At 35.3% G+C, this 15,797-nt stretch overlaps 2 protein-coding genes across 3 annotated transcripts in view; one reads left to right on the top strand and one right to left on the bottom strand.

Annotated features, from left to right (window-relative positions):
- The window catches only part of Ptr (patched domain-containing protein), a 60,433-nt gene extending 57,224 nt beyond the window's left edge, over window positions 1–3,209 (top strand). Inside the window, exon 11 of the mRNA XM_074087732.1 lies at window positions 11–3,209. Coding sequence (XP_073943833.1) covers window positions 11–1,111 — 1,101 coding nt within the window. The 3' untranslated portion in view covers window positions 1,112–3,209. The remainder of the gene's footprint in view (window positions 1–10) is intronic.
- Window positions 2,571–14,041, bottom strand: LOC141428038 (uncharacterized). Of its 2 annotated transcripts, none has more exons than XM_074087730.1 (12): window positions 13,783–14,041; window positions 13,407–13,660; window positions 11,751–11,978; window positions 11,118–11,350; window positions 9,995–10,766; window positions 9,606–9,766; window positions 9,268–9,514; window positions 8,927–9,113; window positions 8,415–8,623; window positions 5,243–8,329; window positions 4,381–5,151; window positions 2,571–4,300 (listed from the first exon to the last, which is right to left on the bottom strand). In XM_074087730.1, the coding sequence occupies exons 2-12, from the start codon at window positions 13,650–13,652 to the stop codon at window positions 4,001–4,003; spliced, it is 6,441 nt and encodes a 2,146-aa protein (XP_073943831.1). In that variant the 5' UTR covers window positions 13,653–13,660; window positions 13,783–14,041; the 3' UTR covers window positions 2,571–4,000. The 2 variants fall into 2 exon arrangements, with proteins under 2 accessions (XP_073943831.1, XP_073943832.1); XM_074087731.1 differs by having other exon boundaries at window positions 9,606–9,760.
- Window positions 14,042–15,797: the final 1,756 nt, after the last annotated feature.

The raw sequence follows: 15,797 nt of genomic DNA, 5'->3' as shown, positions 1-15,797 counted from the left end.
TTCTTTTCAGTTCGAGCTCGTAAAACCAACTTCGATCCAGAACCTGTGTTACGGAGCCCTAATGATGATGATCATCTCGTTTATATTCATTCCCAATGTACTGTGCTCCCTTTGGGTAGCATTCAGTATCATATCCATAGAAATAGGAGTCGTAGGATACATGGCTCTATGGGATATCAGTCTGGATTCCATTTCCATGATAAATCTGATTATGTGCATCGGTTTCTCCGTCGACTTTACAGCTCATATCTGTTACGCTTACATGGCTTCCAAAGCAAAGACCCCGAATGAAAGAGTTAGCGAATGCCTCTACTCCCTTGGTCTACCCATTGTCCAAGGCTCGTTCAGCACTATTCTCGGAGTGGTGGCACTGCTACTTGCTGACAGCTACATATTTTCTGTGTTCTTCAAGATGGTATTTATGGTTATTTTCTTCGGAGCAATGCATGGACTTTTCTTGTTGCCAGTACTTCTATCACTATTTGGACCAGGGTCATGTACTAAAACGCAAGAAGATATGAAAATGACGAAAATAGACCAGTGTTTTCCGCATCCGTATTGTATACCGCATCCACAGCTTGTGTTAAACGATCAGATATTTAATGGAAAGAACATTAGTCCTAACGGAGTATACAAAATATATGGAGATGACAAGGACCTAGGTATTGGAACTTCGGGGGAGGACACTAGCGAGAGCAGTTCTAATCAGTCACAGCGACGACAAATCGGAGAAAATGATAACGGCAGGAAATATGACCTTGGATGGAAGAGATCTATTTACGGCCAAAACACTAGCCAATTTCAGCCTTCGGGAGAGTTGGATCCATACGGGCTTGATGCGGACAGAGCTTGGCAAAGACAGCCTTATGAAGAGCCCGCGAGAAGTCGTGCTGGGGATAACTACAGAAGGAGCAGGCCGGTGACGAGAGACGATGATTGGGTGCGACCAGCTCGGAAGACAAGTGACGCCGGCCCGCGGCGAGAAGGCACTTACCGAGTGATGCGCGCACACTCACACCACAACCTGCACCGGCCGCGCGCCCCGCGCCGGTCTAACTCGCACCACAATCTAGAACATTTAGACTATGTAGCGGAAATGCGTTTTCCCTGACGAGCTGTCTAACCTCTATGTACAATTTAAATAACATAAACCAAGTGCTCAATTTATGGACCAAAGTTCCACAGTAAAGTTGAGGGTCGAAAATTTAACGAAATCAAGTAAGTGCGAGGTTTCGCGTTTATTTTGGTAAATTTTTGATCGACTTCATTATCAAACATTATTTTATAAGCTAAATACATTTAAGCTTTTCTTTGTACAGTCAAGGGCAAAGATATCAACACGGCCAAACTTACAAAAATATATATATACACGACTTTATACACTTAACATTAAGGCCGTGTATACATATTTTTGCAACTTTGGCCGTGTCGATATCTTTGCCCTTGACTGTACCTACCTACACAGATTCTTATTAAAAGAACAGAAGTGTTGAAAGTAGTTAATTTGCTTTTGCTAGGCATAAATCACTGCTGGGTGGATATCTCTTCTGTTTGAATCTAGTGTGTACCTAAGTGCCTAAATCATAGCAAAAATATGGCCAAAAAATTATGCGCTACCTGTTGTGCATTCCATAATCATAATGATAAATATAGGTTACAAAAATGTCTAACGATAGGTAAATATGATGTGTACCTAATTAATAAAACGATTTTATGGCGTAAGTTGTCACTACTCTAGTTAGTGTAGAATATATACGTGATCTGCCTATTCTTGATTGTTACATGAGAGCAGGCTCTATTCCTTGTGACTCTAAGAAATAACAATATACTCCATAAAATCATTATGCATATGTAAATAGATATATTAATTTCAGGAAAGGCTGGTTTTCGTGTGCCTTCTTGATCTAGTGTTTTTTTTCGCGTCTAGTTGTAAATCTAGTGAACTCTCTAGAAAACGCCTTTCAACCATAAACTATCAGTTTGAAACGTAATATTAGGTAAACTCTAGTTATAACATAATTATTAGGACATAATCAAGGACCACATATATGGTCCTTGATGCTAGTGTGTTTATTAACTGGGTGGGTGAATATAAACCATGTACATATAACTTGTATTACGTAAATGTAAGTGTAAGCCCACTTGTTTTATAAAGCTTTAACGACCTCATCTTGAGGGATCGCTGTAAATATTAGTTGCGATGTATCCTGTGGCCATGTTGGTTCCCATAGTAATTTCAAAGTTCCGTTGGATCTACTCGCCACAACTAATACTGTTCTATTATAGTATGAATATTACGTAACTGTGTACCTATTTTTATCGTGTACTACAGTGAATATTTGCGATTGAAAATTTGCAAAACTGACACAATTTTCCAAATATTTCTTCTCATTAATGTACAGGAAAATGTGTATCTAATTTAAGAATATGTAGTTAAATTATTTTCTTATTTTTTTATTGTAAAACCTTTCGTTCAAATAAAGTGTTTCATAAGTAAAGACACCTTCATACCTAATACTCGTACTTGGGTAGTTTTACTAGTTTTTCAACTGGGATCCTGGGATCAGTCATTTTAATAAATCGATACTGCGCACCTTGAGAATGAGACTGTCATTAAACAATATTTGTAATCTCTCAAAATGACACTGAAAAATTTTAAACGCATAGTTTAATTTTGCTAGCTGACATATTTTGTTTAGTGACAGTCTCATTCACCACAAACACACTGTATCTAATTCGCTCTATAATAAGTGGGTATTCTTACGCTCAGAGTAGCTAATTTTTTTCAATGAATAACAGGATTCTGAGAGTGGTTGATTATGCTTGTAGAACAACCCGTAGGTACGAGGCAAATATCGAGTAGGTTAAATATTTTTGTTTCTGCCTAAAAATAAAACAGAAAACAACCATGACTTTTGTTTTAGTAAATGGTGCTAGTGGACAGTAAAATATAAGATTGTCTGATCAGAATAAGTGAAACGTGACGGCCTCCTCCATTAGTGCCATTTGTATGAGTTAGCCCACAATTTCTGGCTGATTGTAACAATAAGTACGTAAAATTGTACCTAAGCTAAAGTGTCTTACAGGCCAATCCCTGTTTGTCAAAACATAAACCTAAACCTTATATTGTGATCGCATTCCGGTCACTTTGACTGAATATTGTAAATATTATTGACATGTTTTATATTGAATAAAACTAGTTTTGATAATTTCCTGGTTTTATTGCCTTATGTTTTAATTAAAAATTAAGATATAGGCACATTATATCTAAGATTAACAGTATGTTAAAAAAAACTCAGGTTACACTTCATATAACTTAGGTTACCGCGTTAGACAATCTAAGTGTCGCATTCAAACATTATCATACCTAAGTGACAATTTAATTCGTTCTTAGCACACATGTGCACCATTTATAAATAAGTGATTGATTACTGAATTTAATATGATTGTATTCACCTCTCTTTAATATCACATTTGCCTTAAAAGCTGTTTTGCCTGAAACATACTTTTGTCTGGTTCTAAACTAACTAAAGCAAATATTAAAATAAAAATAAAATTACAGAAAAAGTAACGACTAATTAGTAATAAATAAAAGTTTGATAAGATAAATGCGATACAATAATATTACTAAAATATTTTAACTAAAGAACGAAGTTGATTGTCACTTTAATGAAAGGTATCTAAACACGACTGTTTTGTCTCAAAATGTAATGAACACATTTAGAGATCGGTGCTACTGAAAAACACATCCATACCATTACATAATATTCAAGTAATTGTAGGCACTAGCAAACCAAAAAATAAGGTTTACTGGTCAATTCAACATTGCCAATTGTACTGGAAATAGCCAAAGTCCGTTGTTATGCACCCAGTACGTGCAATAGCAATCCAATAAGTTATTGTCTAGCCATCAAGTTTATGTATACATAAACAAACGTCGCTATTTAAAGCTAAATAATGACATAACCGTAATAAAGTTAATAGTAAAACTTATTTAATCTCAGGTACTTTTATCATGTACCTTTTGTAGCATCTGACTACAGAACAGAATCAAATCCTTTGCATCAAATTTATCGCATAGGTAATTCAATAAAAATGATAGTTCCTTGCTACCAGTTTGCTCACCGGGGTGCAATTCACATTCACGTTGTAACACACGATTGAAGACAGTGTTGGTATCAGATTTGGTCATTTTCTTCACAAGAATGTCAGTACAATCTTTCACTAACATACAATCTGCTAGCTTTCGTATTGATGTCTGATCCAAGTGTTTGCTAAGTTTATAGACGAAATCTTTTCTCTGTAACAAATAAACCACATTTAATCGTTTCCTTAGAAAAATAGAAAAAAAAACTATTTCAATTACATAGCTTTACTTACTTCTTGTAGACATGATTTAATCATATCTTCCGTTGATTTGCTTCCTGATTCTTCGGTCTGTGCACCTTTATGCATCATCACTATACTATCAGTCTGTGTCGAAGACAATCTTTGTAAGACCAAAGAAGTTTGCGTTTCAGTTTCACTCGTTAAAATACTAGTTTGTACTTCTGCATGGACTCCTGTAGGTTCTTTATCCAAAACAGATTCGAAAGATTTCTCTTCGCTTATTATTTTATCTTTTTTACATAAATAATCACCTAATACTTTTTTAACTACAGGTACTTTAGGAGCCTTGATACATAATCGATTTACTTCCAGTTCTGTCAGTTTAGCAAGATCACCCACAGTTTCTATTTTATCTTCAAGCTCTTTGACAAGTAATAACTTCATTGCCGGCGATGACAGTTCTGAAGCTATATTATGAATAGAGTCTTTGCAATCAATGAGATCAGGAAAAATGGGGTCCGTGTCATTTAATTCACTAGTTTTAACAATTTCAACAGCAGGAGTTTGCTCTAAAGAGCTTATTTGCGTGTCACTATTGGTCATATCGTTTTCAGTAAAGCTTTCAACAGTCTTAACCAGTATGGAATCAAGTTTAAATAAGTTTTCAAGTCTCTTTGGCGATTTCATGTGAGAATGGTTGCGCATTTGTCTTTCCAAGCGTCTAAGTGCCGACTGCTGTGGCGACCGCACTCCGCTCGTCTCTATGTATTTCTGTACAGATACTGATGTTGACACCGGGTCATGAAAACTAACTCGTTTTCTCTGAAAAATAAATACAAAAATATTATTATTGCACATAACTTTACTTGCGAAAAACTACATAGACGCTTTATTTGTTTTAAAGTCTACGTACTTTGTTAGCTGGTGATACAGTAGCTTCGTCAGATATTTCTGCTAGTTTCCTTTTCAAAATAGGGCCAGCTGGACTGCAATCTGCAGGAGGCAGGACTTTTTCAAATTTCAGAAAATTTTCACTATCGTCATTTTCAATCAAGTTTTCGCTGTCGACTGTTGAAGAATAAAGCATTCGTAAGTTTCTTCGTACAGGGGCGCTTGAATTATTTTTCTTAGGTTCTTCAGTGTCAGGTCTGTCTGCGCTCATAATGGACTGTGTCCTGTCAGGCACACATAGGCCCAACATTTGTGCCGCTCGACCTCCAGCGCGCACTTGAGGCCTATTCTTCTTTAGAGACAAGGAAGAACTCGGACTACTCTTACTCTCTGTAACTTGAACTCTAGGAGGTGACTGATCTCTTTTATCAGGTGAACTTTTTTCCTCTGTTAATATTTCCGGTGAATTACTGTTTTCCAAAGGTTCGCCATTCATTTGAATTGGGCCCGACAGTTTAATTATCAAAAAGTCACCACTGGTCTCTGGAGAAGGCGACTTTGGTTCTATCGGACTTAACAATCTTATCGGTGATATTTCCAAAGTGTTATTCAAAAAATCTTTTTTTCTTTGATCTTCATCTCTAGAAGGAGAGGAAGCATTGTTGGTCGGTTCACTTTGAGTAATATCCGTAAGAGTAACTGTTCTGTCATTTAAGTTACAAGGTAGATCACTATCTTCAAGATTAGATTCTTTAGGTAAATCTTTATTTTCAGGTATAGTCTCATTCGCGCTACTTTTTATTTCTTCATTTGTATTGTCCACAAATTGAGAAGGATTCACGGGTTCAGTATCAGCGTTCGCCAACTCTAAAGTGTCGGGTCCTGGAAAAGTATCTTCAGTGTTTAATACAATGATAGGCTCCTCCTCATTTATTAGTATCACTTCTCCAGAACTTGAATTTTTATCATCAGTTGGTTGGGTGTCCATTTCCTCCGTTAAATCTTTCCGAACATTTTCTGTGTCTGTTTTATTTGCTGGAATATCAGTATCGTCCTTGCTTTCTTCTATCATCGAAACATCTGCAGATGTATTGATACCCTGTTTAAAATCATTATTTATTAGATCATTATTTTCTGTAACAGTATTTTCACTTTTTTCTACATCAATGGTTTTCTTTGCGCTGTTTTTGTAGGATTTGACTGAAATTGTTGTTGTTGAATCTTGAGAGCTTTCAATGATGTCTTCTGAAAGATCTTGAGTGCCATCAGCGCATAAGTCTTGTGTCTCGCAAACAGTGATTGACAAGTCCGCAGACTTAGCATTACACTTTTCTTTTAATAGGTCTTTATTATATGTGTCTTTCTTTGGCTTTGAAGTACTTTTAGCTTCTGTCTTAGATTTATTTAACTTCTCAGTCAAGTTTTTTCTACGGCTGCTATTTGGAGTATTTGTCAAGCATTTTCTTGTCACACGTTTTTCAGACTGCAATTTCAAAAAGGGGTGTCCCTCTACCATATCTATTGCCAACTCTTTTTCTATTCGAGATTTCTTTTTATTTGTCGATTTTACTTCATTTGAGTCTTTTCTTTTAGGTGTCAGTTTTGGCGTAGATTGAACATCTTTTAAATTTTTTTTGTTATTATTTTCTAGTTGTGTGTATTCTTCTATAGGTATTTCAGCAGATGTGTCAGAAAGGGAACAACTAATTACTTCGTCAGGCTTCGCTTCCGGAATAGAAGAGACTATGAGAGCTTGATCATCTAAATTATTTACTACTCCTTTTTCAGATGTAGACGAAACTTGATCTACCCTGGTATCCAGTGGTTCAGATGTGTCTATATTGTCATTTTTTCCATCAGTAATTAATTGCGATTCTGGCACTGGATCATTTATATCACTCTCACATTTTTCAACCACGGCATTAGATATTTTATTTGATTCAACGATAGAATCTTTAACTATTTCTGACGGCGTATTTCTGACGGCGACTTCAGAATCGTTATTTACTACAGAAGATTGTGAGTCAGTTGGGTTTGCCGAATTTCTTCTTTTCTTAAGTAAAAACAGTTCAGTATCATCAAACTTCTTTGGTTTTCTCTTAACACGAGCAGGTCTGTCAGCCGATATCTTGGATGGAGCGGAATTAACTTCAACTTTTGGGTCTCTACATTTAGCTAAAGGAGTATTAAAGATATTGGAACTGACTGTCTGATTTAGAAGTTCTGGTTTTTGGGTGCTATCTTTTGTTACAGTGGATTTTTCAATCAAATTCCGAACATTCCTGAAAACTCTATCCTTTAGAGCCATACGTGGCGTTTTAACAGATGAACATAAATTCGTTTTATCTACATTTGATTTTGGACTACAAATTTCTTGATTTTTTATTTTGTCAGCAGCATCGGAATTCGGAGATTCAGAAAAAAAATTACTTATGATTTTTGGTACGATATTTGTATCAGATATATTTTTCAGGGCTGTAGATAAATCTTCGTTAGATGTTGTACTAGCTGATCTGCTATTTGTCGTTGATGCATCTTGTGAATCAGCTTTCCAAGACTTCAGTTTAAATTCATCTTGTGACTGTGATAAATCTTGATATAAAGCTGGAATATCTTCCCTTTTCCTTTGTAATTTTTCCTTTTGATTTTCAGTCAACTTTCTTGGATTGAATTTCCAGTTTGATTGGATTACGGCAAACTCTTCCCCATTTTCAACCACAGTATTTACGATATTTGTTTCTCTCTTTTTAGAGTTCTTTTTCGCGCTTCTTGGCACAGGCGTTGTAAACTCACGTTCATCGGGTTCCATAGATTTAAGATTTTCCGTGACATTCACATCACTATTTTTATTAGCTACAGGTTTCTCTGTAACTTCTTTAATCTCTACAACTTCTTTATTTTTTTCACGGAGTTCTTTATTAGTGGCTTTGTGTGATTTAATCGAGTTCAAAATGAAATCCACACTTAGCTGCACTAATTGCGACTTACACCAAGTGCGGCATTCCAGTAGTTCATCTGTTACACGATTTATGATTTCAACATATTTATCGGTTTGGGAAAGTGATTTAATGGTATTCACAGCAATCAATATCTTCTCATCAATTGTCTTCTGAAATAGTAACATTTTAAACAATAAATTACATGACCTGCACTAAAGTATTAAATTTACATTTAAAATTTACTTCCATACTTACGTTTTCCTTTAGTTCTTTGTTCAAGATACTTAATATCTTTTTCATAATGCTTACAGCGGTGGCAAGATATTGGCTTTCGTTTAGAGGAAGTTTTGATACCATGAGATTAAGTGTATCCATCAATAATGGAAATGCTTGATCAAATTGATTGTAGCTGCTATATTGACTTACTATGTTCAGAAGCATCTCCATTTTGTGGGGATGGTCAACTGCGTAGAAGATAAAAAAAATCTAAATCAGAATGTCTCAAAATAAAATTAAGCAAAATCGACAAATACTTAAAAATAGTATGAAACATAGTACGACAGGTAATTTCGCCTACCCACAATTATATACTTAAATTTAATTCTCGGGTCACTACAGAATGTGTAATTAAACTCAATTGTTTTATTTGTATAACTTTCTACCAACTTTTGGAACTCCAATCTCATTTCATTCCATTTATTTATGACGTTTAAATTTAAAGTTGCTTTATGTACAATTAAATTAAAAATCGTAAAAAAACCACTTACTTTCCCATAATAATGATGCCTTAATAATAGAAAGTAAGGCAAAAAGAGCTATGGAACTAGCTTTAAGTATGTTAATGCCAGTTCTTTCCAAAGTTGAAGTGATCTCAACATCAATATTTGTGATACTTTCCTTTGTCAAATACAGTAATGAAAAAGTGGATGCCCATGTTTGCGCTGCTTCTTTAGCCTGAAAAATAGTTAAATTTAGCGATGAACGAAATGTATACCTTATCACAACAGGTTTTGTACATTACAAAGCAGCATTACTAGTGTGGTGACATTAGATACACACTCAATCATACCTTGATTGAGAATTGTTAATATATAACAATTATACTTGCATTTTTAAACTTCTTCATATGTTTGATTGGCCAGCGTAACAACTTGTGAAGTAAATAATTATCTTTTTGTCTTGCTGTTTGCAATGATTCTGACAAAGCTGTCCATAGTTCCAAGGTTGTGTCGTTAGGCTGTAAATCATTTACCAGCCATTCTACTGTTTCATCTAATAAATGAGGACACATATTTGCCATGAATTCAGTAACCATCTTCATGTGTTTTGTATTTGATGATTCTTCTTCGTCGGCTCTGAAATAAGAAAAAAATGATTAAATCCATAAGTTGCTTTTTCCTATCATTGATGTGCATCATAATGTGCAAAATTTTACTTTTCACTTACTTTTTAATAAGAGTTAGAATATGCAGAAGCTGGCGAAGCGGTCCGTTCTGAATCTCTTTGATTTTCAGGAGGGGCTTTATTGCGTCTTCTTCAAACAGCGAAGTGATGAGAACATTTACAATGATGTCAGCCAACTTCGTCTTGCTATGACATTCCTGTAACTTAAAAAAAGAGATAATTTTAAATAGGCTTGACTAATGAAAAATCTTTAAAGTGTTGTAGTTCATTCATATAACATTTGATATTAGAAAAATACAATGTCCTATGATCTATTATACATTTAATTTTATGCATGTTAACAAAACAATACACACATAGTAACAGATAAATTACCAAATAATTAATGACGTCTTCTTAATTAACAACATAAAACTACTAACTTTACTAACCTGTGCTAGTTGCTTTATCAGTGCCAACAGTTCATAGAATAGGTCTTTACGGATGTTATTATCTGGCAATTCTGCAATTGTCATCACAAATGACTTCCAAGCGCAGGATATAGGTTTTAATCCTACCTCAACATCATCTCTTCCAGACATCTGAATTGCCATCTTCAAGGAGTACACCCAGTCGTTCCAATGGTTTACTAATACTTTAGTAGTTATTAGTTTACCCTTCAGTCTTTCTTGTAAACCACAACCTTCACACTTTACGTGACCAACTAACTCCACAAAAGCTTTGACACAACTTTCTTGCATTTTAGGTGAAATTAACCCAGGTACAGTAGGCATCTTATCGGGAACATGCTTACCAAAACAGAAATGTAAGAATGGATATAAAATTGAATCATCTATTCTGCTTTCATATCGCTTTATTAAATGCCACCAAGTATCGAGTTTTGCCAATGCAGTCTCTTCAACTTTAGCATTGTTTAACTTGAGTGGAATGAGAAGCAATTTTATCCTTTTCGTCACAAATTGTTCATTAATCTCAGCAGAAAAGACGTCTATTAGAACTTTCCAGCACTGAAATGCTCTGCATCTGTTGGTGATGTCTAATTTGAATGCATTCTCCACAACTGGCAACATTGAGTTGATGGGGCTGCCAACTCCTGGTCGGTATGTTGTAATTTGATCTTCAAGTAGCTTGATAAAAATAATCCAAAGTCTTTGCCAGTGTTGAATGCCATTGACAAGCATGTTCTTCATTATGGCTGGATATCTAAAGTGATAATATTGTATTAACTTGTTACAATGTTAATCTCTATCACAAACATTTTGGTTTACATTATGAGGAGTTACACACAAAGTCAGCATTAATACTAGCTTTTATGATGTGCTTTACAGTTAGGATATTAACCCGTCACGCGTCCTAGAGACTACATTAGTCCCTAACTTTTTTTGTGCGGGACATGTCTTTGGATCTGGTAGTCTTTAGAACATTTCCCGCACAAAAAGTAAGGGACTAATGTAGTCTCTAGGACGCGTGACGAGTTAAAATACCTACTTTATATTAGCAATGCTTAGTAAAAATTAGGAATTAATAGAAAAATAAATTGATTGTTATACTTACTTGTTTGGGTTGTAAATATTGTCCAAAATTGACAGCCAATGAGGATTTTTAGAATAGTCCAGTTTAACCAATTCTTCGGTCAACATCTCAAGCGCTTCTAAGGAAGTAGTACCGCAATTGAACATCACACAAGGCACTATTTTTGAAAACCAAACTGCCAGTCCTTTTTTCACAAATATTGTTTTTTTATCAGGTGTCAAAATTTTCAGGAGTTTTAAAATAATATTTATAGGCTGTAAGTAATTGATTAGTATTAATAATAAAAATACAATTAAAATCGTAAAAAGTGTAGGTTGTATTTGGTTTGATTAGTAATAAATAATAATACCAATAAAATTAAAATAGGGGAAATTGTGGGTAACTAAACTTTAACATTTTTAACCACAGACACAAAAAGAGTGGTGTTATAAGTTTGACATGTCTGTTTGTATGTGGCATCTTAGCTTCCAAACCGACGGACCAATTTCAATGATTTCAGTGGTTCTTTCTTAGCTATCTCTGATAAAAATCGATTCAGCTATTTCTAGGATTCTAGGATGACAATATCAGGAGATTTTCAACTTTTCTAAGTTGATTAGGTTTTTATAATCAGACACTGTTATATTTCCTTATAAATATTTTATGATACCATACCTGTAGTGCAATTTCCTTGGGGATATTTAGGCTGCAGTATAAATTGAATAGTTCCCAAAAATCATTACTCTCAAGAACAAGAGAAATAAGTATGTGATTGGGGTAATCCAAGAAGGTGTTAAAACACATGGTTTGCAAGGACTCAGCTTTAATTAATGTGGCAGAAGTCTGTAGAACCTGTAGGACTGCCTCTGCGGAAGGAAGCAGATTGGGCACTGTGGGTCCATCCTGAAAAATATATGGTTATATATATATATACATAAAAGACACAGGCTTAAAATATCAAAGAATTATTTATTTTTTGTTAGAAGAATGTGAATCAAGTTGTATGTTTATGAATTGTAATAGGTACCTATGGTTTGACATATGGCCTCTCAAACAAGGGTTGAGGTTTCAAGCCTGTGCTTTCACCTTGTGAGTTTTTCCGGAGTTACGTGCAAAAACTTATTCAAAATATGGGACTAGGTCAATGAGGGCTATCGTTTTTTGTCTCACTAGATGGCGCACTGTTGCGTGAGGTTTTTAAGTATGGCTTTCAAAGTCTGTTATTATGGGTGTGTAAACAAAGTTTAGATTAAAATCATATTTAATACACCTTAAAACCGTACCATAAAAATATCGAGCATGCCACAGTGTTGCATAGTCCCCGTTTTGTTCGGAAAAAAGGGAGGACAAAGGTTTTCGAAAGACTAAACTGTCTCAAAACACAGACATTTATTGCCTCGGAACGCATATTTGCCATAATTAATCTAAGATATTGCAAAATATTCACAAAATTACTCTATTTATAAATAAACCCGCATAGCTCACCAAAAACTATGAGATTTGACATGTCGGAGACCACATGCTACACTAGCGCCTATAGTGGCGAATTCATACGCGATAGCCCTCATTGGTGTCAATTATCCCATGACATTTATTTTATTTGTCTATTTAGAACCACACAAATTGAAGCTCATAATTCAAAATTTACAATATACACCATTCTGGTCTCATTTTCCTCAAAACGCCAAGAACCCTATAGGTTCTCTGTTAGTAGGCCGTTTTCTCTACAAAGCAGTCATGCTGCTACTATTTATGAGTGTAGCATATAGCATTATGTTGTTGTGAATGTGTTAAGTGCATCTATCTTTTAGAAGTTATTTCCACAGTTAAGATAACATCAAAAAGTTTGTGGTGTTTTTTTTTTCTGGGCTTAAGAGCACCTGTGTGAATAGTTACGGCATAGGCTAGCCTCATTGGAAGAGTCGATGGCCACATATATAATTATACATATGTGGTATTGCTAAAGCGGGTGACACTATTTACCAGCTTGGACAATACCGACATGGAAATACCGGCCCAATATTTTGTGTACACGCCCATAGAAACTGGTGTCAAACTGACAAGAGTTTCTATAGGCATGTACACGGAATTCATGTTGGTATTTCCATGTTGGTATTCTAGGGCCGGGAAATAGTGTGTAGTTAAGAAGGCTAATTACAGCTCTGCCTTTTAATAGCCTCTCAAATAGTCTTTCTTAACTCATATTGTCACTTAAGATCTGGCAATACCACTCAGACTGTACATATTTAATCTCCTTTGCAGGGTAATTTTTTGCCTTCTTTGTGTCTAGTTAATTGTTGAACATTTAAAAATAAATTAGAATATAAATACCTGAACTCTCTTCAAGATTGTTGCAATGATATGTAAACAGAGTACTGTCGATTGATTCACACTGTCTTTTAGATTATTAATACATATGGCTAATATCCTGTCAAGTGTATATACACTGAAGTATTCATCACTTTGTAAGCCCTGCTGAATTATTTCAAGCTTTTGGTTACGCTTTAATCCATCATTAAACGTGTTGTCTTCTAGGAACTCAAGTGCTAAGTTGACGAAAACTTGCTGATCCGGCATTGTTGAAACTAGAATATTTAACAATTACCAAAAGGTTAAGTATTTCATAAATACGAAATGTGATGCTCATAATCATAATACATTTGATTTATGACATCTTTGGTTAAATATAGCCTAGATGGACAGTTACCTTACTGTTATCTGCTGAAATCACAAAATAAAAAGGATAGAGTGCAACACGATACATCGGCGTATCATTGTACGCCAAAGTAGTGAAAAACAAACAAAACAACACAAAACGTTTCCTCTGTATAACTGATGCACTATATCGACAAATTACTGATTGATAGTGATTACTTTAAGTATTTAATGCATAATTACAACTAAAACAACGCAAAATTGCAACAATTTTGTAAACCAATGAAATGAATGAAGTTGAATGAACACGATTTTGACATTTGATGCTTTTTCTGGCGCGAAATATCCTCTCGAGCGAGTCGATGCTTTTCGATTTCAAACGAGAATAAAATCGATTAAACTTATTTTGTTCACTATATTTTTCAGCGATAAGTGTTATGATTAAAGTTATTTGAAATAAATATTATTTTTAAATACTTACCCATTTTTTTTAACAGAAATTTTGTCAGCTAAACGCTTTCCCAGCAGCATTACGCAAAAAATTACGTATCATCAATCAGCAGGGCTACTACGAAACTCGAAAATCGAAGTTTGTATCGTACCGTCCCTCTCACTCTCGTACTAAATTAATAATATAAGCGTCAGCCAGCGGGACGGTACTATACGAACTTCCATTTTCGAGTTTCGTAGTAGCCCAGCAGAATCAAACACCGCTCGCTCAAGCCCTAACTAATACGAAGTGCAAAATTCTAACTTCTGCTTGTGCTTCTCGTTCTTCGAACTGCTGTCTTCCGCTGGCCATAATATTGTTTAATTTAATACGAGAGTGAGAGGGACGGTAAGATACGTTTTCGAATTTCATAGTAGCCCTCCAGGCCCTAAGCCCCAAGATGTCAACTTTCGAACCACAGCGACAGTGATGTGATTCGTTTGTTTTAGTGCCCAGTCGCAGGCTAACGGAAAGGGATAGGGTGGTTTTATCCAAAAGTGTACCGATATTTTTTGGAAGGTAAAGCATGTAGCCAGAGCCCTGATTCCTCTTGCGATAGAGCTAAAAGACGAGCACGCTCTGTTGGGTTCTGCGCAGTATCTAGGAGCTCCTTAAATACTAACTTGCAGTGCGGCTCTTCCCAAAGTTTTTGAGATTTAAATGAAATTGGTAACAACTGTGTGTATGCAGGGCATGCCGAGAATCAGGTTGTTACGTTTTACTACGAAGTGCAAAATTCGAACTTCACATCTTGCCGTCCCGCTGACGCTAAAATTTAATACGAGAATGAGAGGGACGGTACGACACGAACTTCGATTTTCGAATTTTGTAGTAGCCCCGCTGATATACTGACACGCGTCGGGTGGCGTTTCGCAAGCGTGGCATGGCGTCGGGTTTTAATAGTATGTCCGCACCTTTAAGTAGGTAGGTAGTTTATTTTTAGTGGGGAATTGTCTATGGACGACTTGTCGTTGTTCATGCGTTGTTCTTTGTTTGTCGGCCGACGTTGCGCGTTTGTTTCAAACTTGGTTTGTTATCACGCCGTCGTCTCGGCTCGTCAAAACTTTTTATCAAAAAATTAAACCTCCGAAAAAAACTAAAAAAAATAATAAAGTTTTTTTTATTTAACCTTGTAATCTATGTGCCAGTTTGAAAAAGGTGCCTCAGCACGAGCCAGGAGGACTGATAGAAGCCCATTATAGACGACTATAATAGGTCCACTCGTGCTAGTGTGCAAGGATGCCATGATGTATTATCCATGATACGAGTAGACCATTCATTTGATAATGAAACAATAAATCCGTCTGACCGATTTCTGACATGGCAACCGCTATTCGACTCCTAGGTATTTGTATTTTTATTTTACTATTTTTTAAGATGACTAAGCTGGCCACACGTGACTAATATTATTACAAATATTAAATAAACATATATACAAATAAAATATAAAATTAAAAATACAACAGTTAGAAATAAATACTAAGCAAAATTAAATAAAATTCATACTGGTCGAAATACAATATATTTAAATGACTAAGTTCACAATGCAACGAATATACACAATCAGAATATATAAA

This window comes from Choristoneura fumiferana, chromosome 5 (assembly GCF_025370935.1).
Source record: "Choristoneura fumiferana chromosome 5, NRCan_CFum_1, whole genome shotgun sequence".
Lineage (NCBI taxonomy): Eukaryota > Metazoa > Arthropoda > Insecta > Lepidoptera > Tortricidae > Choristoneura > Choristoneura fumiferana.
Note: the sequence above shows the minus strand (reverse complement) of the source record. Positions and strands in the feature narration are given on the sequence as shown.

Bases quoted from the DNA above. Each gene is read 5' to 3' on its own strand.
- LOC141428038 (XM_074087730.1), bottom strand. From the start codon at position 13,652: ATGCCGGATCAGCAAGTTTTCGTCAACTTAGCACTTGAGTTCCTAGAA. The intron at 11,979-13,406 runs GTATTTATATTC...TATATTTTTCAG, and splicing joins CAATCTTGAAGAGAGTTCAG to GATGGACCCACAGTGCCCAA. The intron at 11,351-11,750 runs GTATGGTATCAT...AATTACTTACAG, and splicing joins CCAAGGAAATTGCACTACAG to CCTATAAATATTATTTTAAA.